Source organism: Malaclemys terrapin, chromosome 6, assembly GCF_027887155.1.
Source record: "Malaclemys terrapin pileata isolate rMalTer1 chromosome 6, rMalTer1.hap1, whole genome shotgun sequence".
NCBI classification, from domain to species: Eukaryota; Metazoa; Chordata; order Testudines; family Emydidae; genus Malaclemys; species Malaclemys terrapin.
In genome coordinates, this window is record NC_071510.1 from 23,271,840 (window position 1) to 23,298,712 (window position 26,873).

At 40.5% G+C, this 26,873-nt stretch overlaps 1 protein-coding gene across 1 annotated transcript in view; it reads left to right on the plus strand.

Annotated features, from left to right (window-relative positions):
• The window catches only part of UHRF2 (ubiquitin like with PHD and ring finger domains 2), a 190,746-nt gene that overhangs the window by 129,410 nt on the left and 34,463 nt on the right, over window positions 1-26,873 (plus strand). Inside the window, exons 7-9 of the mRNA XM_054031771.1 lie at window positions 3,300-3,423; window positions 3,848-3,955; window positions 19,795-19,899. Of these exons, the coding sequence (XP_053887746.1) occupies window positions 3,300-3,423; window positions 3,848-3,955; window positions 19,795-19,899 (337 nt within the window). The remainder of the gene's footprint in view (window positions 1-3,299; window positions 3,424-3,847; window positions 3,956-19,794; window positions 19,900-26,873) is intronic.

Sequence of the window (26,873 nt, forward strand, 5' to 3'; positions counted from 1 at the left end):
TTCATACAGATCAGAACCAGTCTATTTATATGCTAAACAGTATTTAATATTCCATACAAAGCTCAGTTAAGGGAACATTAAGATTGCTTGGTTAAGCAATCTTAAAGCAGGAAATGCCATAGTTAAAGCTGCATGCACACTTTCAAATTTACCTTATTGTGAATATGCATTATTCCACAGTCCTTTTTATTGCATACTGCTTTTCAAATAATAGAATATAACTTCATACAGTTTTTGCGATAACCTTAGATACGGATGGCTAACTCTATTTTTTCATTCCTTACTTACACTAATTTCACTGTCCTAGTGAAGTACCTTTATTGACTTAGTGTGAAATACTGGCCCCATTTAATAGGAGTCTTGACTTCAATTCTGCCAGAATTTCACCCTTAAACTTCTTGTATTCGTTTGTCTGTCACCATCCATAAACTCTTTACATTTTATTTTTTAACCAGCAGCACAACCTGTCTTGTGTGAAATTCAAGGAATAAGTCAATTGACTAAGAAATTAACTGTTCACACAAACATAGCACAACCTTTTTAAGCTGCTCACTGTAAAAATTTAGCCAAAAATGCAGTACAAAATGTACTGTACATGCACAGCATGAGATGTCAGAAGACTCCTAACTAGGTCAAATCCACACCCATTTTCCATGGAACACTTGAAGGTATTTCTGATTAAGGGGCTTGATCCTGCAAGGTGCTGAGCACTCTGGCCCTGGTGCAGCAAAGCACTTCAACATTTGGTTAGCTTTAAGCAAGTGAGTAGTCCTACTGCCTAATTTCAGCAATTTGCAGCTCAATGGGACTGCTCATGCTTAAGTACTGTGCTTTGGATCAGGGCCAGAGTGCTCAGCACGTTACTAGATCTTGCCCAAGGAGAAGTATTTCAATGTCAAATGTGTAAACTTTCAAATCCTTGCTCTTTTGCTGTAGGATCTTGGGAAATAAACTTACCATCTTTGTACCTCAATCAGTATATATGTGACACTTCCTGGGGTTACCCAGGGTTGTGAGGCATCTCACTACCACCTGCCATTAGAGTGAGGAAGCCTTGTCTGTGCCTGCCAAGGTCAGCTCCCTCGCAAGCATTCTCCTCTCAGCCTAGGCAGGCTCTGCTGTCCTTCTGCAAGTTGGCCACAGGCTCTCCCCCAGGCCCTCTGAGCATCTCTTTAGAGTGTCCAGCCCCAATCCGTTGAGTACTCACACAATTCCTAGATCCTCTGTTCCCAAAAAGAACAGGAGTACTTGTGGCACCTGTTCTTTTTGCGTATACAGACTAACACAGCTGCTACTCTGAAATCTGTTCCCAAAGAAGCAGTATACTTCTGCTTACTAGCTTCACCTGAGATCACCACTGCACACAGCAGTTAGGTAAGTTTATAGTAAAAACAAGAAGTATATTTAACAAAATACAAAGATTCAAATGATAGCAAGTAGAAATATGTGGGAACAACTGGTTACATGTAAAATGAAATTATAACCTGCTTTCTAGAGTTAACTAACAAGACATTTTCCTATCTAATGAAGTTTAGCTTACCAAAGTCTTTCTCCCAGCGTTTAACAGCCAGCTTGGCTGTGACCCTCTCTTCATAAGACAAGCACACTGTCAGCTTGTCCCTTAGGTGAAGGATGCAGAATCTTTCTCTTTACCTCCAGTTACAGTTCCAACATTCCTTTGTCTTTGTTCATAATCAGAAACCCACCCCTCACCCCCCATTACTTGTTTTTCCTGTGGAGAACCTCCTTGTAGTTTTCACAATTTCTTGATTAGCATTTTGCTCAGTCTGTAAATAGACAACCATTGTGAAGTACACAATACTCAATTTACCTATAGCCAGACAGATGTGTCTCCTGCCTGAAAGCAACTTATTAACACTTCCTGGTGACTGGCCTAATTCACAGGCATTAAGAACATAATTTTCACTATATGTACACAACTTCGTGCATATTATCCATACATACATTTCTCAATGATTATGATGACCAGTGTGACACAGGCTTTCAGCAGAGACCTTAAATGCCACCCTTTGGCAAACTATTATGTAGATACCAGATCCAGGGGATCCCAGTAACTCTTATGCCCTCTGCCAATTGGTATAAAGAGGTTCCTGTTTCACAACATAATAGGTTTGTTATAATATATACCTCATAAGTACGTTGTGAGTTTTTCTTACAATGTGGTTCATAGTCAGAAAAGTGACAATGGAAGCTTCTTATTCTTGTTGTTTTTATAGCCAGTCATGCAGAACTCACACAGGTTAAGTGTAATATGGCTCATATCTCACTGTTTAGCCAACCTCAAGGTCAAAATCAGATCCTTCAGTTACACCTATATATCCATATTGAAGACAATGAGATTGCACAAATTTGAATTACAGGTGGAATTAGGAGTTACTTTTTAGTTAGAACTCTGCTTTAATATATTCTTTAAGTATTTTGAGAATTTAAGATGAAAAGTACAGTATAAGGCCTTGGCTACACTTGCAGCTGTACAGCGCTGTGAGGTAAACCTGTCTTCATACAGCTGAGTAGGGAAAAGCGCTGCAGTCTGTCCACACTGACAGCTGCCAGTGCAGTGGTGTGGCCACACTTGTAACATTTGCAGCTGTGTTGGGAGCGGTGCATTATGGGCAGCTATCCCAGCATTCATGTGGCTGCAACGTGCTTTTCAAACGGGGGGTGGGGTGGATTGTGACAGGGAGTGTGGGGGGAGAGAGAGTGCTTTTTGGAGCATGTCAGCTCTCTATTTTGCAAGTTCCGAACTCCCAGCCCCCTGCTCATTCGTTTACTCACTCAAAGCAAGCTGCAAATTGTTTGCTTTTCTCTGCAGTACGAGCTTTGAAACCGGCACTTCCGCATTCCTGCAGCCGGTCACAACAATGGAGAGGATTGGCCACTTGACAAGGTGATTAGTACAGCCCTGCAAGCTTTACACTCACACTTGTGAGTGGTAGCCACTCCGCTGCAGCTGCTGTTTCTCTCGGAGATGTGGAGTACCTGGTGTACCCAGGGAGACACAGCTCTGCAAGTGCCCTGCCAGTGTGGACGGGGAGTGAGTTACAGCGCTGGGGGAGGCTTTACAGCGCTGTAACTTGCAAGTGTAGCCAAGGCCTGAGTGCAAAGCATTATTATTATTATTATTAGCATTATCATGATCATCATCAGTTATATTACACTGGAATTTTTTGAGGTTGGCAAAACCTTGAAAATATGGATTAATCAACACGGTTCTGGCTACAGTAAATATGTTGCCATTAGGTTAATCAATTTTAAAATCTGTCAAAACTTTTTTTAAGGTACTGTCCTTCCTGCAAAAATGATTCTAATGAAGTTGTAAAAGCTGGGGAAAAGCTCAAGCAGAGTAAAAAGAAAGCAAAGATGCCATCTGCCAGTACTGAGAGTCAGCGAGACTGGGGCAAGGTAAAGTGTATTTCAAGAATAAATATAACTCTGTGTGTGTGTGTGTGTGTGTGTGTGTGTGTGTGTGTGTGTGTGTGTGTGTGTGTGTTATATCTGTGACTATACATATAAATTAACTGTGCAAAGTTGAGTACTAAATTACACATCATGCAATCTTCAGTGGAATTGCAGTGTGTAAACCAATGCTGAATTTTGCCCATTGTCTCCAAAAGTTAAAACAGTAGAAATCCTTTTTTTTTAAAATTGACTAGAGACAAGGATCATAAATAAAATAATAAATCACAATTAGAATTTACATAAAATTTATTGAAAATGTATTTAAAACATTTTTATTTATAATGGAAATCCGTATGTCTGCATCAACTTTGAAAAGAAACTTAAATATAATAATAAAATTAGTTTCTTCTCTCTGATATGTTGGTAGGGTATGGCTTGTGTTGGTCGTACTAAGGAATGCACTATTGTTCCTTCTAACCACTATGGACCTATACCTGGCATTCCTGTTGGAACAACCTGGAAATTCAGAGTTCAGGTATGTTGCTTTAGAATTCTCTATTGGGTATAGGTTGGGTACAAGAATGGTTTTGGTATTGATTGCTGTCATTTTCACTAGAATAAAGAACAGTGGACACAACAGTTCATTCTGGTTTTAGAGCTACTACTGTTTTTAGTGATCAATACTATACTTAAAATGGGGGAATACCTCTGGAATTGGTAATACCTCCAAAACTAGAATGAACTTTTGAAATGCACCCACTGTAATTAGGTCTCATCTTCAGTCTTTGATATCAAGATCCTGAATGGAACACGCAGTGTGCTATCGGATTAGACTTCAGAAAATGTTTAATGGCTTTGCCACAAAGTGGCACAAATCTTTCTCAGGTGAGACATAACTGATACCAGTACCTTCAATTGTTTCTTCTTTTCCCTTGCCTAATCCGACATTGAGAAATACTGTGACTAATCAACATAATTGATTTTTTGTTTTTCTAGTTAGGAAAGTAGTCCTTTTTTATTTTCAAAACTGGCTAATTCTTTTTCTCCTGCTTTGACTCTACTGATTTGGACAGAAATAATAATTCTATCCAATCCATCTTAATAGAGGATAACTCCTTTTTTGAAGATGGAGGAGCTGGTTTGGAGAATGAAGACCTCTGAAAGCCCCGCCTTCTGGCATGTTTGCTGAACTAATTGTCCTCCCATTATCTCTTCCTCCAAAGAGGAGACCAGATATTTCCTTTTCTACGTTTAATGAAGTTGTTAAGCAAGGGATACTTTTTTACTTATAGAAAACAAGTTACCCATTGTCTTTTTTTTTTTTTTTTTTTTAAGAGGAATTTTATATTTTGGAATGGTATGTGGGTCTTGGGGAAAATTTCCCTGGCATCAGAAATTTTCTCTTGTGCTTCTCACTTAGCAGCAATGTTCTCATTTCCTCACCTACTCATTCAGCAACTAGTTTAGCTGCTTCCTACTTAGCTGCAGAACAGATTAAGGATGCTCTCGGTGGTTCAGCAAAGTGAGTTTGACACCTGACACTAGCCTATCTTCCTTTTAGAATCACCATTTTGCTTCTAGAACTTGCTAGCTTTGTATTTTTGCTAGAAGGTTGTTTGGAATCACGTGGGAGATGGAAACAGAGTAGTTGGGAACCGAGATTATGGTCCTTCCAGAGTCCCTGAAAACCAACCAAAGGATGAACTTGAGTTCCAGCTCCAATTTCCCAGATTGCGGAGATCAGTCACATTGTTCTCCAAAGTTAGGTCCAGCGCTCTGGTGCTAATAAAAATAAAATAAAATAAAAATCAGATAAAAGCAGTTATTCTCCTTGAAGGAATCCCATTGCCACAAAGGGAAAAATGCGTAAATCTGATAAGAAAGTAGCTCCTAAAACTCAGAAACACAAGCATTCATCTTAAATGTTGACCTTCTCAGAGGATTTGTAAACTCTTCAGAACATACTGTCTGCATATGTGTTTTTACAGCGACTGGTGTTACTGTAATACAAATAATAATGAGGAAGGATCTGTATTCAAAATGTAGGAAGGGCTCTTTTCCTTTAGAAGCCTTTGAGATGATACTGCAGTAGATGGTTAACTTCATAGGTTTTACTCCTTAATATTTGAGTTCCTAATCTGTTAAATCAAGATCTTCTGCATCATGTAGACACATTCCACTTAGCTGCATGGATTTGAAAAGAATAACAAAAATCTACTTTGTCCAAGTGATAAACATCCTGTTATTTTCCAATAACTAATTTAGGAGTATAGAATATACCAAAATCTGGGAAAAATTCAGTGCATGGAGCAGAACAAAAATGCTTAAAGTGAAATCATCCAATATTGCCCTAATCCTGTATTTCTTGTAGGATGGATTTTAGCTAGAACTACTGAAGGTGCTTTGCAAACATGCTTCTACTGTTGCCCGGTATTCTAGGAGTGGACAAGACAAAGTTGAGCTCTTCACATCCCTATTGTGAGACATTTCTCGGCGTTTCAAATCTTTTTAACCCAAAAGCCTGTTGGCGACTGAATTTGGTTCTAGACTCTTACCAAATCACAGTTTGAGCATCTACAGTGTGTAAGAGAGAGCCTATTGTCTCAAGTTTCCTTTTAGAAGATATTTAGACAATATGCTTTTAATTAGTGAAATATATGCCTTTTATGTACAGCCACAACCCTGGAAAATTCTAGGCACCAAGACTAGGGATTTATCCTAAATACAAATTATCTACTGTACAGGCAAGTAATACTAATAATACTTAATTATTCACTGTACAGGCAAGTAAAGTGTTTGTTTTGTAAAAAGAAGAATAAAACCAGGGTAACATAACCTACTTTCTTGGTGGAGTCAGGGATCTTTTGCCCTGATTTTTCATTCCATTGCACTGGATTTTATACTGATGTCAATAGAATTACAACAGCATAAAACTAATGTAAGAGGGTTAAATCAAGCCCTAGATGTTAAAGGTAGGTCTTGAAGACAAGCCCTTACGCCACATTTAGGAACATGATCTGTTTTATAAATTCTATCAAAAAAAAAAAAAAAAATAACTTACAATTCAGAATGTAATTTTCATAGATTCCAAGGGCAGAAGGGACCATTGTGATAATCTAATTTGATCTCCTGTATAACACAGGCCACACAACCCCCCTAAAATAATTCCTAGAGGATATCATTTAGAAAAACATCCAATCTTGATTTAAAAATTGTTAATGATGGAGAATCCACTACACCCCTTGATAAATTGTTCTTATGGTTAATAACCAGCACCATGTCTGAATTTGTCTAGCTTCAATTTTCAACCATTGGGTTGTGTCATACCTTTCTCTGCTAGATTGAAGAGCCAGTTATTAAATATTTGTTCCCCATGTAGATATTTATAGACTGGAATCAAGTAACCCCTTAACCTTCTGTTTGTTAAACTTAACTAGATTGAGCTCGTGGAATCTGTCTCTATACAGCATGTTTTCTAATCTTCTAATCCTTCTCATGGCTCTTCTCTGAACCTTCTCCAGTTTATCAACATCCTCCTTGAATTGTGGACACCAGAGCTGAACACTATAGTACAGCAACATTCTCCCTGTGCCAAAAATAGAGATGTAATATCCTCTCTACTGCTATTCAAGATTCCCCTGTTTATGCATCCCAGGATCACATTAGCTCTTTTGGCCACTGTGTCACACTGGGAGCTCCTGTTCAACTGATTTTCCCCCATGGCCCCCAAATCTTTTTCAGAGTCACTGCTTCCCAAGATAAAGTCCCATCCTGTCAGTATGGTCTGCATTCTTTGTTCCAAGATGTACATATTTACATTTAGCTGTGTTAAAATGCATATTGTTTGCTTGCACCCAGTTTACCAAGCAATCCAGATCTCTCTGACTCAGTCATTTGTCCGCTTCATTATTTACCACTCCCCCAATTTTGTGTCATCTGCAAACATTATCAGTGATGATTTGTTTTTTTCCTAGGTCATTGATGAAACACACCCACTCAATGATGATTCCCTGTTTACAGTTTTGAGCCCTATCAGTTAGCCAATTTTTAATCCATTTAATGTATGTCATGTTAATTTTATATTCTAGTTTTTTTAATCAAAATATTATGCGGTACCAAGTTCAAACACCTTGCAGAAATCTAAGTGTCAAGGCTGTATCCCCACTTTGAACTTTAGGGTACAAATGTAGGGGCCTGCATGAAAACTTCTAAGCTTAACTACCAGCTTAGCTCTGGTCCCGCTGCCACCATTCCCAATGGATTCCCTCCCTGGGAAGCCTTGAGAAACCTTTCACCAATTTCCTGGTGAATACAGATCCAAACCCCTTGGATCTTAAAACAAGGAAAAATCAATCAGGTTCTTAAAAAGAAGGTTTTTAATTAAAGAAAAAGGTAAAAATCATCTCTGTAAAATCAGTATGGAAATAACCTTACAGGGTAATCAAACTTAAAGAGCTCAGAGGACTCCCCTCTAGTTTTAGGTTCAAAGTACAGCAAACAAAGATAAACACTCTAGTAAAAGGTACATTTACAAGTTGAGAAAACAAAGGAAAACTAAGACGCCTTGCCTGGCTATTTACTTACAAGTTTGAAATAGGAGAGACTTGTTTAGAAAGATGTGGAGAACCTGGATTGATGTCTGGTCCCGAGAGCGAACGCCAAACCCAAAACAAAGAGCACAAACAAAAGCCTTCCCCCCCCCAAGATTTGAAAGGATCTTGTCCCCTTATTGGTCCTTTGGTCAGATGCTAGCCAGGTTACCTGAGCTTCTTAACCCTTTACAGGGAAAAGGATTTTGGAGTCTCTGGCTAGGAGGGATTTTATAGTACTGTACACAGGACAGCTGTTACCCTTCCCTTTATAGTTATGACACTAAGTATATTACATCAACCCTATTACCTTTATCAACCAAACCTGTGATCTCATAAAAAAAATTAATTCAAGCTATTTACCGTTTACTTGTATAGTCCCTGAAAATTCATTCAGTACTCTGTGTAACCTGTTAGTTTAGGAAGGATTCACTGTATTATTCATAATAAAGAAGTAAAAAAGTCAACCTTAACTATGCAGTTGTGACAGTTCCTCTGTGGTAGCAGTGAGGCAGGTGAATGCCAGTCTAGTTCTACAGACCCTTCCTGACTGTGATACTGAGGTGAGCTGTACCATAGATACAGCCATCTGAGAATGACAAAGTTAAGTAATTTCTGTTTCGTCTAAAATTATGCTATGGCTCTGCATTTCTATGTATTTTTCACAAAAATACTTGTAACCCCTTAAAACTTTTGTGAGAGTGTAATTTCCATTATAGTATGTTTTGTGATATTTTGACAGACTGTCATCGTGTCCTTTTCAAAACACATATTTATGAAGACAATGAAAGTAAGTGGTTCAAAGTGCAATTGTATTTTGAAAAGCTGATCTATAAAAATGGAATTGCAGAGTTCTGTGTTTAATATCTCTTGTTGACTTCCAGATCAAATATTCTCAGGTTATAAATAAAAAGACAACTTTTCTAAGAATCAGTTCTGCAAATTCAGGTTGTGATATGAGAGTCGTGTTGTATTCTTTCTGGATTAACCATCATCAACAGTAATGAAAATGATGCATTTGGAATTTCGTTAACAATTCTGTTCATGGCACACAAACCAGAATAGACCCCCAGATAATTCTCTACAGCAGTTTACTAATGGAATAAAAAATAGTATAAAATTTTGTCACTAAGTCAAGCAGATGAGACTTAGAACACAAACACAGGGAGCAGTATATTCAGTAAGAGATCATTTGTACATAGTCACTTCAACTATATCCACACATTAATATTTTAAATTGTTTTATACTTATTTTGTTTTTGTTTTTTAAATTCTGAAGTCTTTTCTATACAGTTTCTGTCTCTCTCTCTCTCCACCCTGCTCCCCCAACTGACTTGAGTGCTCTCCAACCTGATGCATGGGCTCCTGATAATGGATTCTTAAGAATTCAGGGCCAGCATTTTTCTCACTTTCTCCCTTTTCTTAGTTTCTCATGCAACAAACTCCTTAAGGTTCTTAAAAGATGCTACTAGTAGATGTACATACATGTGTGTGCGCGCGCGCACACACACACTCTCCTATCACTGTCACTTCTGTAAGGTTTTCACATCTCTGGCTTGGGAAGAAGGTGACTTCATATCACTACTGGACCCAAGTTCTCCAGCATCAGAAGGGCCATTTTCAGGAGTATCACTTGCCAGAGGCATTAGTCCCACCCAATTTTTTTAAGCCACAGTGACCTATGGAAATGTTGCTCTGTAGTCTGGGAATGGGAGAAACAAAATGGAGGAAAGATGAGCGAAATAATGAAGGAAAGGATGTTTAATTGGGAAAGAGAAGAGAGAAGAAAACTTCAGTGAAGGAATAAAAATAATAGAAGTCAGTGAGAGTACTAGAGGGGAAAAGAAGCGACAGTAGGGGAATCAGAAAAGGAAAAGTGTCCAGAGATGAAAGCATGAAAATGTACATTGTAGAAAAGTTAGTCTGAGGGAAAATACAGGCTGTGAGAGATTGAGGAAAAGAAACAGAGATTGAAAGAAAAAGGTGGGAGTGAAGAAAAAGAGAACAACAAAAACAAGGAGCTTACAGTAAGTTAATTTATCATTAGAATTGGCACAAATAATGAAACCAATAGTTAAGACTACTTGACACTTTCCATTACAAGACACTGTTTTCAGTTGGTTATAACTTTTGTCAATCTTAAAGCCTTGGAGTTGTTACTTTCCAAGTTGGGTGTTTTTTAAATTTCAGCTAAAATGGTTCTGACCATTTCTCAGTACAAGAGTTTTTCCGACTATTTAAAAACCAACGCTTACCATTTGGTTGAGGAATTCTAGTGCCTCCATGCTTCGAAGCAGGTACTTAAACTCTGGTGGAGAGGAGGAAGGTTTATCTTTGTTTCAGGGATGTGCTCTTTGGTATTCCCATGAAAAATGCCACAGTTAAGCCAAGTTATAAGCTTCCCAGTGCTGAACACCACTGTGACACTAGGCTTTGGAACTGAGAGCAGGGAGACTGTCTCTTTTGTGTTCTGAATGTTTCCCCTGCTGGTGCCCAGACAGTGAGAAGGGGAAAGAGGAAGCTGCATCACTTGAATAAAGAGGGTAAGGAATGGGGCAGTGAGGTAGAATAGGGAAGAGATACTAGGGCAGGGGAGAACAAAAGCAGGAGCTCAGTGGGGAACTGGGAATTGGAGCTTGGAGATAGTCAGGAGCAGAGAGGGCAGAAGACAAGGGATTTGACCAAGCAAAGGGAAGACCATTAAGGAGGGTGGGAAACATGAGCAGGAGCAAGGGACAGGCAGAAGCTGGGGAGCCAGAGCGGTGACAAGGGAGAGGGGCAGGAGCTGGGGAAGGGAGAGAACAGGAGCAGGTATGGGGGAGAGCAGGAGCCATGAAGGTAGGAAATGGGGTGGGAAAAGGAAATGGACAGGATCTAGGGGTAAGAGTGAAGCCAATGGGAAGGATAGGAGCAGAAGCAAAACTGTGCAGGAGTAAGCTGAGATGGATGCACAGCAGACTAGGTGGACAGCAGTAGGGGAAGAGACACGGAGGTGAAGGTAGGAGCACAAGGGAACAGAGAGAGTGGAGGATAGGGGCAGAAGTGTCTACCACTATTGCACACTCCCATCCAGAACCTGGACCTTAACCCAGGATTTCTGAGTCTCAACATTCTGTCAAATAACAAACTATGAAATCCAATGGCAAATTATATATCTTTATTCCCCCACTAGTGGCCAAGTCCACTTTAGAAGAAAATTCTTCTAAAACTACTAGTTACTTTGTTGGCTCCAGTGGTGAAGGACTGTGCTGTGGAGCTAAAGATCCTAACCCTGCTGATAACCCCATATGATTACACAGGATTAAATTTTGTGTTTTTTCTAGTTTTAAGTTTTTAAAAAACATATGAAATAACATTAGGCGTTAAGGTTGAAAAGTCAAATACTCAAAAGTTATAAAATGCCCATGCAACTGTTGATATGGTCTGTAGGACCCCTGTTTTCTGCTTCATTTTTGCAGAAGTTGAAAAAGTTTGGAGAATAAGGAAGGGAACTGCAGGAAGAAAAAGAACAATCTCATGTTTAAAGGCATTTAGTGCTACTTTGGAAAACTGGATTTTATCCCTGCCTTTGCCACAGAGTTCCTATTTGAACGCTGGGCAAGTCACATAAACCAAAATTTTCATAGGTACTTCTGTGTACTCTGCTTGAGGTAGTCATACCTGGGGTCAGATTTGCAAAAGTGCTGTGCACTGACAAAAGCAACTGAGATCAATGGGAGCAGTGCTCTGTTAGCCCTAAGTACTCTGCTAGATCAGACCCTTGGCTTCTCAAGTTGTGAAACTAATGGTTGACAATTTTGGCCTTAAAATCTGTGCCTCAGTTCCTCACGGGTAAAATGAGGATGATAATAAAACCACCTCAACCCACAGGGTGTTGTGAAGAAAAATTCATAAATGTTTGTAAAGAACCAAGATGATATCAAGAGTACCATAGAAAACCCCCAAAGTTTTAACCCACGAAAGCTTATGCTCAAATACATTTGTTAGTCTCTACGTTGCCACAAGATTCAGTGCTGTGCAGCATCTTCAATCTATGGGGAACACCAACCTGGGATCTGTTTGCCTATGTAGTGAACAGAAAATGCACCACCTGCTTCTCCAAAAGAGCCCTAGGTTACCACTCCCAAGGTGGCACTTTATTTCTCCCTAATTCAGATCAAATGAACTATGCATTTCCTCCACTGCCACTCCTCCCACGAGTTCTATTCAAAATCAGCAGGACAAAGCACGAGTTAACCTTATCGCCCCTTACTGGCCCAGACAATTTTGGTTTCCAAATTTTCTGCGCATGTTATCTTGAGTACTGCTGATTCTCCAAACGTTTTCTGAGCTCCTGACTCAGCAGAAAAACAAGATCAAGCACCACTGTCGGCATTTGTTTCACCTCGGGTTTGGTTTTTGGATGGGCATCATCCTTAGAACGTTCATGTTCTACAGCCATATGAGTAAGGCCTTATGAAATTCACAGCCATGAAAAACATGTAGTGGACCGTGAAATCTGGTCTTTTGTGTGTTATACAGATTTCATGGGGGAGACCAGCGTTTCTCAAATTGGGGACCTCACCCAAAAGGGAGTTGCAGGGGGATTGCAAGGTTATTTTATGGGGCGGGGGAGGGTCACGGTATTGCCACCTTTACTTCTGCGCTGTTGTCTTCAGAGCTGGGCGGCTGGAGAGTGGCAGCTGCTGACTGAGGGCCCAGCTCTGCAGGCAGCAGAGCAGAAGTAAGGGTGGCAATACCATACCATGTCATCCTTACTTCTGTGCTGCTGCTGGCGGTGGCTCTGCCTTCAGAGCTGGACTCCCAGCCAGCAGCTGCTGCTCTCCAGCTGCCCAGCTCTGAAGGCAGTGCCACTGCCAGCAGCAGCAGAGCAAAAGTAAGGGTAGCAGTACTGCAAACCCCCGCAATAACCTTGCAACTCCCAACAATTCCTTTTTGGGTCAGGACCCCTACAATTACGACACCATGAAATTTCTGATTTAAATGGCTGAAGTCGTCTTTATAACAGCTCTTAACATATGTAAAAGCTGTTATCAGGTTCTCCCTCAGTAATCTTTTCTCAAGCATAAACATGCCAATTTTTAGTCTTTCTCATAGGTCAGGTTTTCTAAACCCTATATTTATTTTTTGCTCTCCTCTGGACTCTCTCCAATTTGTCCACGGCTTTCCTAAAATGTGGTGCCCAGAATTGGATGCAGTACTCGAGCTGAGACCTCCACAGTGCTGAATAGAGTTCTAGAATCCTAGAACTGGAAGGGACTTGAGAGGTCGTCTAGTCCAGTCCCTGCACTCAAGGCAGGACTAAGTATTATCTATACCATCCCTGACAGGTGTTTGTCCAACCGGCTCTTAAAAATCCCCAATGATGGAGATTCCACAACCTCCCTAGGCAATTTATTCCAGTGCTTTACCACTCTGACAGTTAGACATTAGGAAAAACTTCTTAACTTAAACCTCCCTTGCTGCAATTTAAGCCCATGGCTTCTTGTCCTATCCTCAGAGATTAAGAACAATTTTTCTCCCTCCTTGTAACAACCTTTTACTTGAAAACTGTTGTCATGTCCCCTCTCAGTCTTCTCTTCTCCAGACTAAACAAATCCAATTTTTTCAATCTTCCCTCGTAGGTCATGTTTTCTAGATCTTTAATCATTTTTGTTGCTCTTCTCTGGACTTTCTCCAATTTGTCCACATATTTCCTGAAATGTGGCACCCAGAACTGGACACAATACTCCAGTTGAGGCCTAATCAGCGCGGAGCAGAGCGGAAGAATTACTTCTCGTGTCTTGCTTACAATACTCCTACTAATATATCCCAGAATGATGTTCGCTTTTTTTGCAACAGTGTTATGCTTGTGATCCACTATGACCCCCAGATCCCTTTCTTCAGTACTCCTTCTTAGGAGTCATTTCCCATTTTGTATGTATGCAACTGATTGTACTTTCCTAAGTGTAGTACTTTGCATTTTTCCTTGAATTTCATCCTATTTACTTCAGACCATTTCTCCAGTTTGTCCAGATCGTTTTGAATTTTAATCCTATCCTCCAAGGCACTTGCAACCCCTCCCAGCTTGGTATCGTCCGCAAACTTTATAGGTGTACTCTCTATGCCATTATCTAAATCACTGATGAAGATATTGAACAGAACCGGACCCAGAATCGATCCCTGTGGAACCCCACATGTTATGCCCTTCCAGCATGACAATGAACTACTGATAACTACACTCTAGGAACCATTTTCCAACCAGTTATGCATCCATCTTATTGTATCTCCATCTAGGTTGTATTTCCTTAATTTGTTTGAGAGGGTCATGCGAGACAGTATCAAAAGCTTTGCTAAAGTCAAGATATATCACATTTACCACTTTCCCATTATCCACAAGGCTTGTTACCCTGTCAAAGAAGGCTATCAGGTTGGTTTGACACTATTTGTTCTTGACAAATCCATGCTGACTGTTATTTATCACCTTATTATCTTCTAAGTGTTTGCGACTAGATTGCTTAATTATTTGCTCCATTATCTTTCTAGGTACAGATGTTAAGCTGACTGGTCCGTAATTCCCCGGGTTGTCCTTATTTCCCTTTTTATAGATGGGCACTATATTTTCTTTTTTCCAGTCTTCTGGAATGTCTCCCATCTTCCATGACTTTTCAAAGATAATTGCTTATGGCTCAGATATCTCCTCAGTCAGCATCTTAAGTATTCTAGGATGAATTTCATAAGGCCCTGGTGATTTGAAGACTTCTCACTTGTCTAAAATATTTTTCACTTGTTCTTTCCCTATTTTAGACTCTGATCCTACCTCATTTTCACTGGCATTAACTATGTTAGACATCCAATCGCCACCAACCTTCTTGGTAAAACCTGAAACAAAGAAGTCATTAAGCGCCTCTGCCTTTTCCACATTTTCTGTTATTGTCTTTCCCCTGTCATTGAGTAATGGGCCTACGCTCGCCTCGGTCTTCCTCTTGATTCTAATGTATTTGTAGAATATTTTTCTTGTTTCCTTTTATGTCCCTAGCTAGTTTGATCTCATTTTGTGCCTTGGCTTTTCTAATTTTGTCCTGGCATACTTGTGGTGTTTGTTTATATTCATCCTTTGTAGTTTGGCTGAGTTTCTACTTTTTGTAGGACTCTTTTTTAAGAGTTTTAGCTCATTGAAGATCTCCTGGTTAAGCCAGGGTGGTTTCTTGCCATACTTCCTATATTTCCTACGCAGTGGGATAGTTTGCTCTTGTGCCCTTAATGTCTCTTTGAAAAACTGCCAACTGTCTTCAGTTGTCTTTCCCCTTAGACTTGCTTCCCATGGGATTTTACCTACCAACTCCCTGAGTTTGCTAAAGTCTGGCTTCTTGAAATCCATTCTTTATTGTACTGTTCTCCCTTCTACCATTCCTTAGAATCATGAACTCTACCATTTCATGATCACTTTCACCCAAGTTGCCTTCCACTTTCAAATTCTCAAACAGTTCCTCCCTGTTTGTCAAAATCAAATCTAGAACAGCCTCCCCTCTCAGTAGCTCTCTCCACCTTCTGAAATAAAAAATTGTCTCCAATACATTCCAAGAACTTGTTAGATAATCTGTGTCCTGCTGTGTTATTTTCCCAACAGATGTCTTGGTAGTTGAAATCCCCCATCACCAATTCCTGAGTTGGCCTGTTATCTCCTGTGTCTTACATATGAAACTCCTGTAATACACTCTAGAATTATGTTTGTGTTCTTCGCAACTGCATCACGTTGACTCATATTCCATTTGTGATACATAACCCCCAGATCCTTTTCAGTAGTACTACCACCTTGTCATTTTGTAATTATGCATTTGATTTTTTCCTTTCTAAAACTAGTACTTTGCACTTGACCTTATTAAATTTCATTTTGTTAATTTCAGACCAATTCTTAATTTTTCAAGGTTATTTTGAATTGTAATCCTGTCCTCCAAAGTGTTCGAAACCCCTCCCAGCTTGGTGTCATCCATAGCTTTTTATAAGCATAGTCTCTATTCCATTATCCAAGTCATTACTGAAAATATTGAATAGTAGCAGACCCCGGAATGACCTGTGCTGGATCCACTAGATACATCTTCCCAGTTTGACAGCAAACTACTGATAAGTACTTTTTGAGAATAGTCTTTCAACTAGTTGTACACCTATTTTATAGTAATTTCATCTAGACCACATTTCCCTAGTTAGCTTATGAGAATGTCACGTGAGACTATGCCAAAGCCTTACTAAAATCAAGGTATATCATGTCTACTGCTTTTGCCCTAGCCACTAGGCCAGTAATTCTGTCATAGAAGTAAATTAGGTTGGTTTGCCATGATTTGTTCTTGAAACATCCATGCTGATTATTATCACCCTATTATTTTCAAGGAGCTCTGAAAAATTGATTGTTTAATAATTTGTTCCAGTAGCTTTCCAAGTATCAAAGTTAGACCAGGGCCGACGAAAGTGGGGGGAAGCTGGTACAAATTACCTGGGTCCGGAAGGGGGCCCGGGGCCCAGCTTCCCCAGCCCTGTTTAGCTGGTCTGCCCTTCCAGGGGGGCCCGAAAAATTTTTTTCACCGGGGCCCGAACCTGCTCTCGGCGGCCCTGTGTTAGACTGACTGGTTTATAATTTCCTGAGTTGGCTTTGTTCCTCTTTTTAAAGATAGGTACTGTGCTTTCCCTTCTCCAGTACTATGAGACCTCACCTGTCCTACATGAGTTCTTGAAGATAATTGCTAATGATTACGAGCCTGCTTCAGCTAGTTCCTTAAGTACTCCTATGATGAATTGTGTCAAGTCCTCCTGACTAGAATACGTCTAAACTATCTAAATATTCTTTAACCTGGTCTTTCCATGTTTTGGCTTGCGTTCCTTTTCTCTTGTTGCTAATGTTAATAGTGTTGAGTATGTGGTCATCATTAACCTTTCTAGTGAAGACTGAAGCAGAATGGGCATTAAGCACCTCTGCTTTCTTGATGTCATCAATTTTTGGCTCTTGTTTCCTGCTACATAAAGAACCTACACTTACGTTGAGAGCAAGAGAAAGATGAATTTATAGAATCTCCTCTTATTGCCTTTTACGTCCTTTACTACATGTAGCTCATTTTGTGTGTTAAGCTGTCTGCTTTTGTCCCTATGTGCTTGTGTTATTCTTTTGCACTGATCCTTAGCACTTTGTTCATGTTTCTGCTTTTTATAGGATTCCTTTTCGATTAAAGAGCTCCTCTTGGAGCCATGTTGGCCTCTTATTATCTTGCCTTTGCATTGGAATAGCTTGCTGTTATTCCTTTATATTGTCTGTTTGTGAATTGCCGGCTCTTGAACTCCTTTTTCCCTTAGATTTTCTTTATGGGACACCTCTGATTTTGTTAAAAGTGTGGGGGTTTTTAAGTCCATTGTCCTTATTCTTTGCTTGCTCCTTTCTTTCCTTAGAACCATAAAATCTGTCATTTTGTGATCTTGTCACCCAAAGTGCCTTCCACCTTTAAAATTCACAAGCAATTCTTCTTTGTTGGTCAGAATCAACAGGGATAGCTCAGTGGTTTGAGCATTGGCCTGCTAAACCCAGGGTTGTGAGTTCAATCCTTGAGGAGGCCATTTAGGGATCTGGGTCAAAATCAAGTCTAAAATGGCTGTCCTCCTGGTTACCTCCTACACTTTCTGAAACAAAAGTTCTTTTTCTCAAAACATTCCAATAACTTATTGGAAAGTTTGTGTTTTGCTGTGTTACTTTTCCAGCAGATGTCTAGGATTACTGCCAGGTCTTGTGTTTTGTATATTTCTGTTGTTTGTTCTAGAAATGCCTCCATCTCCTTTTCTTGATTTGATGGTCTATAGTAACCCCTTATCTTGACATCACTCCTATTTTTGCCCATTTTATCTTTACCCAGAGATTTTCAACTAGTCTGTTTCTCTCCTCCTTCTGGACCTCCGAAAAAATGTATATGTTCTTAATATATAATGCAACACCACTTCTCTTTTTTTCTTCTGCCTGTTCTTCTTGAACAAGTTATACCCCTCTGTACCAATATTACATTCAAGATTTATCCCAACAAAGTCTTTGTGATGCCAATTATGTCATAATTTAGCTTATGTATAAATACTTCCAGTTCTTGTTTATTCCCCATACTCTTTGCATTTGTGTATCGACATCCTAAAATGTTGAGCAGATGCCCTCACTGATCTCACTCGTGCTCCTGTGATCCTATTGTAATTTTCCATGTCCCTTCTACCCCAATATCTAGCTGTCCATTAGGGTTGCTTTTCCTATGCTTACCTGTGGGCTTTTGTCACTTGCGACCTTTGAACTTAGTTTAAAGCCCTCCTCAGTAGGTTGGTACATGAAGATCCTTTCCCCCTTATTGGTCAGTTGGACCCCATCTCTTCCTAGCAGACCTCCTTCCTAGAATAGCAACCTGTGGGTGAGGTAGCCAGAGCCTTCCCATTGATGCCATATATGCAGCCATGCATTCATCTCCAGGATATGTCTCTCTACTTAGGCCCTTACTTTCAACTGGGTGGATGGATGAGAACACAACCTGTGTCCCCGACTCCTTCATCCTCAATCCCAGAGTCCTGTATTCACTGCTTATCTGCTCAGGATCATACCTGGTAGCATTATTAGTGCCCATGAGCAGCATGGGATAGGAGTCGGGGGATGAATTAGTCTTGGCAACCTTTCTGTGACGTCTCTGATATGGGCTCCATGCAGACAGCACGCCTCTGGGACTCTATATCAGATTGGCATATGGATGTCTATCTCCCTCAAAAGGGAATCACCGACCACCAGCACCCTAAGCTTTCTTCTCTGGGGTGTGGTGAATGCGAGCCTCCCAACACTGGGAGAAGATGGCTCCTCCTCCTGTTGCCAGTACTGCACACTGGTTCTTGACCATGATGGATGGGGGGTGAAGCACTGTCTGCTGCCCGAGGTGACTGGCAACCAGTCTCCTCCCTTTAGAGCTGCGAATTCTCCTTCCTCCTCTCATGTTGCTGTAGTCATCTGAAGTTGGTTAGTATTCTCTGTCCCAGGTGTTTCCATTTGTGTCTTGTCAATTAAGTGCTCATGCTCCTAGATGCTACCCAGATGAGCCACTTCCTCCTGCTGCTCATCTACCTGTTTCCTGAGAAACTCCCAACAGACCCCTAACACACTAGTGGGTTCTCCTGCCAGGCCATGTTCTGAGCAAGTCAAGACAGGGCCAGGGTGGAAGCCTCCAGAGTCAGGATGCCTGTCTGGCAGTAGCCCCCATAGGTGCATGCAGAGTTAGAGCTAGCTAGCAGTGGTGTTGGTGACACACCATTTCTGTCATTGTGGGCTATTCCTTGTAGAGTAGCTGCAAGTTAGGGTTCTGTGGTTTTCCTTTCCTTATCTCCTTACTGTCCTTTTGCTGGCAAACTCAACTAGCTAATTCCCTTAGTCTTACCAGCCACATCACCTGTAGTCTCATCATCCCTAGTCTCACCAGCCACGTGTCTTACCTGTCATTGGGAGCCTGCATGCTTTTTAAAGCTGGGCCTCATGTAGCGCTGGAATGGGTGATTCAACCCCTCTAACTCAGCCACCTCTAATCACTGCTCAGTGAATTGGGCCCTAGACTGCCTTTGTGACTTTGTTCCTCCTAAAAGTACATAAAATCCTCTCTTCCTCAGGCAGCTTCGTATTAACCTTTTATGCAGACTGCCTCTTCACATAAAATTATACTTCATTAAACAATAAATGAATTGTTAAAAATGAATATTGTTGGCCAGTTGCTTTAGGAAGTTATCTTAAAGATTTCCTCTATTTATTTTATTACCAAAGGTGAGTGAAGCAGGCGTTCACAGACCCCATGTTGGCGGAATCCATGGACGCAGTAATGATGGAGCTTATTCACTTGTGCTGGCCGGAGGATTTGAAGACGAAGTGGTATGTTTTTTTTATCCAAACCAATGTCAAGACTTCTGTTTTATGAATATGGAGAGTTAAGTTCATTGCTGCTCCTAAAGTTAACCCTCATAAACAAGGTGTGAGCTCACAGAATAATAAATATTAACTATTATTTAACTTATTTTTTGAATTTAAACAAAAATATATGTTTAAAAAAATATATGGTTATGGATGACAGAAGACAACTTCGTGTTCTAATGTAAAGTACTTTAATTACTGCTGAATTTTAGTTTATTCACAAATGCTAATTGTTAATATTCTTATATAGTCTGGATTTATTATCAGCATATAAAATCTGATGAGCTTGTGACAGTAGGCTTTGTAAATGATGCATTTTAGATCCTGCCCTGACCATCATCTTTATTGCTGTCAAGTTAATAAAACTGACTATCAAGCAGATAATCTTGAATTTTCGGCAGTGATCTTAATTTTAGTGAGGCTAGGATAAAAGATACAAGGTCCGATCCTAAGATGTGCAGAAGGTCCTCTTCTCCCGTTGATTTAACTGAGAGCTGAGGGCCCTCAGTACTACACAGGAAAATGATTCTTTGGCTCAATGTGCTCAAAAAAAGATGTTGGGAAATTTCTACATTGGTGACCAATACATATAAACATCTAAATAGAGTGACCAAGCTATATGAAGTATTAGTCTTTTGTCCTTTCTTTTCATGAGCCTGACCAAGATAAGTGTGCGAATAGATTTTCTGTAATCAAAATAATGTTTACACAGGGTACTCCCCCTCCTGCAGTTCTATGCCATCAGGTGGAATTCTGAATCGTACAACAGGTGAACATAAAGCAGTGTAAGCATCCTGTTTTTTTTTAAAAAACATAGGCAGCTGTTAAACAAAGGCAGGGGAAAAGGCATTAGACAAGGAAATGAAATAAACATCCTAAATAGCATCAGAATGTTATGTATTCTTTGCCAACAGCGCTTACCCAGCTGCTGCCGCTGCGGGAGTTTGCCTCCGAAGGCATCAATGTGTCTCTGTTGGAGAAGTCACATGAGGAGGTACTTGGTGTTGGAACATTACTACATCCCTGGAGTCAACCCCAACCCAAGCCCCAGGGCACATGGCCATGGCATCCTATTGAGTCAGCTGCTATATGGTCAAAGCTGGGTAGCTGGGGGATGCTATTACTTCTGTTCTTTATTTTTGGCAGTGGTATTGATTGTTTTGGAGCCTTGGTATCCCTGGTCCTATCCCCATCTGATGGTGTGGCCAGGTGCTACTGCAGATACTGATACTCAAGTAAAGTCATACTCTTGTGGGCTTTATATTTTGGAAGGAGCAGAGAGGGAGAAGGGAGGGGAAGAAATATTGCAGCTGCTATTCTCAAATGTTTGTATGACTACCAGACGTGGTGCCTTTAGGCTTAGTTCCTGTAGCTCTTTAATTAAGGATACAGAGAAAAAAAATCTTAGGCGCATGTTTAGTAATAGTGCTAATTTTCTCTTCAGTAACTGCTTGCTGGCATCAGCCTACACAAACCAACTTTCTATGGATTTCCAGATGACTTCCACCTTCCCATTTTTCTTAGAGAGGGTTAAAGGAGAAAGCTCTCTAACACACAAAGAAAAATTCAAACTCCTTTCTTGTCACTCTTCTACATACACCAACCATTCCCCCAACAAAACATTTCCTTAAAAATTGGTGTAGAGGCTTGGAGTCCTGCCCCAGCCAGTTCACTAAACAGGACCAAGGAAAGTGGGATTAAGAGTTCAACAGGACTAATCACTTGAGCATAGTTACTTGTATGTAAGTGTTTGCAGAATTGAGTGATAAATTAATATTAGAGGCTATTTTACGGCATATGTTTATAGTATTTTTCAAATGGTTTCTACTAACCTTCAAGCTGCTTCTTCACACTCTCCTTGTGAGTATGAGCAGATGCTTATCACATGAGTGATATTTGGCTGGCAAAACTTGTTGCAGGAAGTGGAAATTACCCTTTGGCTTTCAGTTCTTATCCTTTTATGATGCACAACTGAAAGTGCAAACAAACAAACATGTAACTTTGGTCACATAAATCCTGTTGAATTTAGTGAATAAAGTTACTCAGTTGCATCAGTGCGGGATCAGGCTCCAAATGTAGAAAGGGGTTTCATCAGCTTTTGCAAAATGAGCAGTAAGATGAAACTTAACAGTCTTGCTGCTTATGCTGAATTTCCATAAAGTTACATGCATCTAAAGTGTTTGCATATTAATATTTTTCTTGTGATTGTCTATCCTCGTAATTTAATGGAAAGGAGTTCAGTTGCTTTAGTTATCCAATTTTAAGATGCACTAATTCTAGCTACCTCTGATTCAGATTGTTGTATTTGTTAAAAATAAGAATCTTTCAGTCCTGTTCTTGATATTTTAAGGACTCTAGAACACTAACTTGAAGAAATTATTGCAGAATTTTTTTCCATGAATTTGAGCAGTCTAAGGCCTTGTCTACACTAAAAGGAAAAGTCGATCTAAGCTTCGCAGTTTGAGTTATGTGAATAACGTAACTCAAATCGACATCGCTTAGATCTACTTACCGCAGGGTCCACACTACGCGACGTCGATGGGAGACGCTCTCCCGTTGACTCCCCTTACTCGTTTCGATCAGGTTGAGTACAGGAGTCGACCAGAGAGCGATTGGCAGTCGACTTAGTGGGTCTTCACTAGACCTGCTAAATCGACCACTGATGCATCGATTGCTGCTCGTCAATTCCCAGTAAGTGTAGACAAGCCCTAAGAACTATGTTCATTATTGGCCAATGTTTGTCAGGAGCCAGTATGACCGATTTTAGACATTACTAATTACTGTGACATTCGGGATCAGAATCTTCATGATTTATTCCTTTGGAAGCATCTGTGTATCCAATTCAAACTATATTAAAGAAGATTCAACATCCTCTCCTTTGAGATGCCAAATTGTCAATCTGTAGTTTTTGCGTTCAGGTTTTGTGGCTTCACTGAAAGTTTTAAATACTTTTTGAGTCAGGATTAAAACTAATGTTTGCTTCCTCTTAGAGTATGGACTTCAAGGTGCATTCTTCAGATGGGTTTGAGGAAGTATTAATCAAGGTGGTTAACTTAAGTACTGATTCTGTGTCAACAGTTTAATCTGAATGAATTTTGTTTTTGCCTCAAGTGCCCTCTGCTTATTTCCATTTGTGGGATTGGCAGTTCCCATTGTTGAGTTACAGAGTCTTCTGGAGAGCGGTGTGCATTGAGGTCACTTACCACTCCCTCTCCCTCCTCTGTGGGCGATTCTCAGGTTATTGGAGGAGTGCTCCCAACTGCTCCTGCGTTCGTTCTTAACTTCCAAAGGTTCAGTGAGCTCATCTCACACACGGTGTCCTCAGTTCCTTCCTTCCTTTTCTTCTGCCGTCTCGGGGCTATTTTTATTTTAGTTAGATTCTCAGTTAATTAACAAAGGTTTCTTAATTTAAGAACAAAAAAGAAATTATAACCATTTGTCATGTGTGTCAGCTGGACACACATGGAGCAGGAGGGCTGCCAAACCCTGCTGATGGGGAAGCTCTTCAAGTCCCAGAAACTAAGTCTGGCAATATGTAAGTCCATCATTGACTTTAGAGATTCGCTAGGCAAGTGATTCTATTTCCAGCTCATGCAGCATTCAGGTCCATGGTCTTAACCTGCCTGACAAAGCCCGGTACTGAGATTCCAGCACAGTAGATACAGCAATGGGATCCCTGGATCTGTCCAGGTCAACCTAATGCAGCAGTGAAATTTCAGCACTGCTGCTAGGACACCAAAGCCCCAGGGTGTGACTGGGTAGACCTAATCCAGCACAGCGGTTCTGGCACAACCAGCATGTTGCTGAGATCCCGAAATCCCTGTAGGTAGACCCAGGTCATTGCGGAGGTCCTGGAACTGTTGACATGCTGCCAGGGTTCTGACACCATCAATTCCAGTGAAGCAGAAGTGGATTGGTGCCCACTGTAAGAGGCACTAAGGTCCCCAGATCCCTCTAGGTCAACCAAGTCAATTGCCTAGGATCTGGCAGGCTAGAATGTGGTGAAGTACCTGATGAAGTCATCGGGTACCCCCTTTGTACATGGCATTAACATCCCTACAGTCTGAATCATGCAAGTCCAGTTCTAAGGATTTGGCACTATTGGCTGGTGTACCACTTGCTTGAAGTGATCTAGCACGAATATAAGTGGTTTTTGATCTCTGGATCCATCTGGATTGACAGTCTGGTGCTGAGGATCTGGCACAATTGACTCTGGTGAAACACTTGCATGAAATGATTCGATGCACAGTATAAGCAATTTTGGATTAAGGGTCACTTACTCAACAGATGGGTCTAACATTTTTTAAAACAAAATGTTCAGCGAGTAGTTATCAGTTATTCACAATAGGGAAGTTGATCAGGGTGATCTCAGCACACTCACCTCCAGCACTGGACAGCTTCAGTCTTCCTTTGTTGCACAAACTTATTTATAACTTTTTGTCATCTTTTCTTATACAGATGCATTATTAGTCTCTCATTTCCATATTAACTCCCCTCCCCCAGCAGGCTTATTGTTCGTTCAAATCAGTTTTCTAGCTTTTTAGTACTTTATCTTTTCTTGTTCTCAGAAACAGGATTGCTCTGCAGTTTCTTATACATGCATAACACTAAACATGATTACTCATCAATTTCTTACATGAACACAGTTCTATTTATTTTTATGCTGTTAAATGTTATCAGAACAGACTCTTAAAATCCACAGCAGGCTTCTGTCAGGCGTAAATATGCCTTCATTCCCAACAAATGGCACTAAGGTCCCTCGTTCCATTGGTGTCAAAGGTACAGCAGCATGATTCGGCAAAAAACTAGTTGAAGTGTCTCTGTGCCCAACTCTAGTGGTAGTAGGATCCTCCGATTCATCTGAGTTAACTTAGTTTGATGCCCAAGATACAGCACTATTAACTTAGGTAAACCACTGTTCAAACTGGTTTGGTGTCCCCAATATGCAGGTCTCCAGGTTTGCTCAGTTAAACTCGGTCCAGTGCTGTATTGGTGACTGTTTCTGAAGTACCACTGAGTAAAGGGATGTTACGCCTTACATAAGTGTCACCAGAGTTCCCTGATTTATCAAAATCTGTTGACACTGGTGCTGAAGGTGTAGCAATTCTTGATTTTTCTGGCACCTTTAACTTTGTTTAGCAGCCCAGTGCTGAGATCCTGCACCACGGGTTCAGAAGAATCACATGCAATGAGGCTCTATGTCTAGCATAAGTGATTAAAGGTCCCCAGCTCTGTCTAAATAGATTGAGGGTGGTGCTGAGAACTGGACACCATTGACTCTTCATTTTTAGAGATGGGATAACCCCATGATACTTGGGGGTCTACTGAGTCAGCACCCTTACATCTGGGTCTCTTTTTCTGGAATCTTTCCAGTATCAGACACTTAGTTCGTGTAATTTCAGTAGTCAAGTGATACTTGCCTGTGGTTAATTGCCAGGGCCTGCAGAGATGGTCAACTGAGGCACTAAATAAACATTCCTTTTGTGGAAACAAAAACAACAAGGAGTCTGGTGGCACCTTAAAGACTAACAGATTTATTTGGGCATAAGCTTTCGTGAGTGAGGTTGTGAGGTTTTTACTCACGAAAGCTTATGCCCAAATAAATCTGTTAGTCTTTAAGGTGCCACCAGACTACTTGTTGTTTTTGTAGATACAGACTAACACGGCTACCCCCTGATACTATTCCTTTTGTGGGAGTCCCTCCAGATGAAATCAGTAGAACTGTTCACTTTTCCAGGCCAGGGTTCTGAGAACAACCTAAAGTGCCTTTTGTCATTTCTGAAACACCTCACCTGACCAAGATATCCTTGAAAGCAGACACCTTCATCACTGAAACCTTGGAAGCCCATTCTTAGGCCTAGATTGAGGATGATTTGGTAGTTAGTGGGTTTCATTCAGTGCTACACCCCTTATTGATTCCAAAAATAACTAAGACTTTGACTTTGAAACTACCTGAAGCCATTACTGCCTGGAAACATTGAGATTCCAAACATCAATGTCAGTGCTTTATTTATGAAGATTGGCCGTAATGAGGTTTCCTGGAGTCCACTGCACGAGCATCTGCTGATGCTGGATCACTGGATCTTCTTATTTTCCTATTTATGTGCAATCAACTGTACATTGACTTTACCTGAATCAGCACTTTTTAAAATTTTTTAAAAGGACAACCAATCCTGGGAGCATCCTGTCTTGGTCCTGGAAGTTTATTAATTGGACTGAGCCTTTTGGTGCCGCATTTCTGATGCTTTAGTTCTGGAACATATTCTGTTGCAGTGCCAGAAAGACACTGGATTTTCCTCCTCTGTTTAAGCCTAGCAGGCAATCTGCGTCAGGTACAGGTGCCTCAGAAGAGTTCATTGTTTTTTAAATTTACTTGAACCTGAGCACTCAAATAGTGACTTTACAAATTAAACACTTTTGCATTAGACAAATTTTGGATTCTCAACTGAGATTATAAACTCCAACTGCTTCGAAATTTTGGTGTTAAGTGCTGTTCCTTGGCCACAAAGCACATGAAAATTGCTCCTAGCCTATAAGGTGATATTGGCATTAAATTGCCTCTTTTTTCAGGATAATTTTCAGCTCTGTTATGTCCTGACATCATCTATTTCTGACATCAGGGCATTCATGTCTGCATCTAGACTTTGATCCACAAACTGGTTCCTTATAGTGTAATTGGGTTATACCTTTATTCAAACTACATCTGTGGCCTGCATAAGACTAATTACTAAGGTACCATCCATTCTTGACATTATTTACACCTGAGCCAAAAATGTGTCCAGGCAGATTCTTTGAAAGGTCTTTCTACAGCAGCACAAATGCCTTACTTAGATCGCTGTCTGGCATTATGTATATGCAAGGGGAGTAGGTCCTGACTAAATCCATTTATTACCAATGAGAACATCCATCATCTCCAGTTCCGCTTCAGGGTCAGA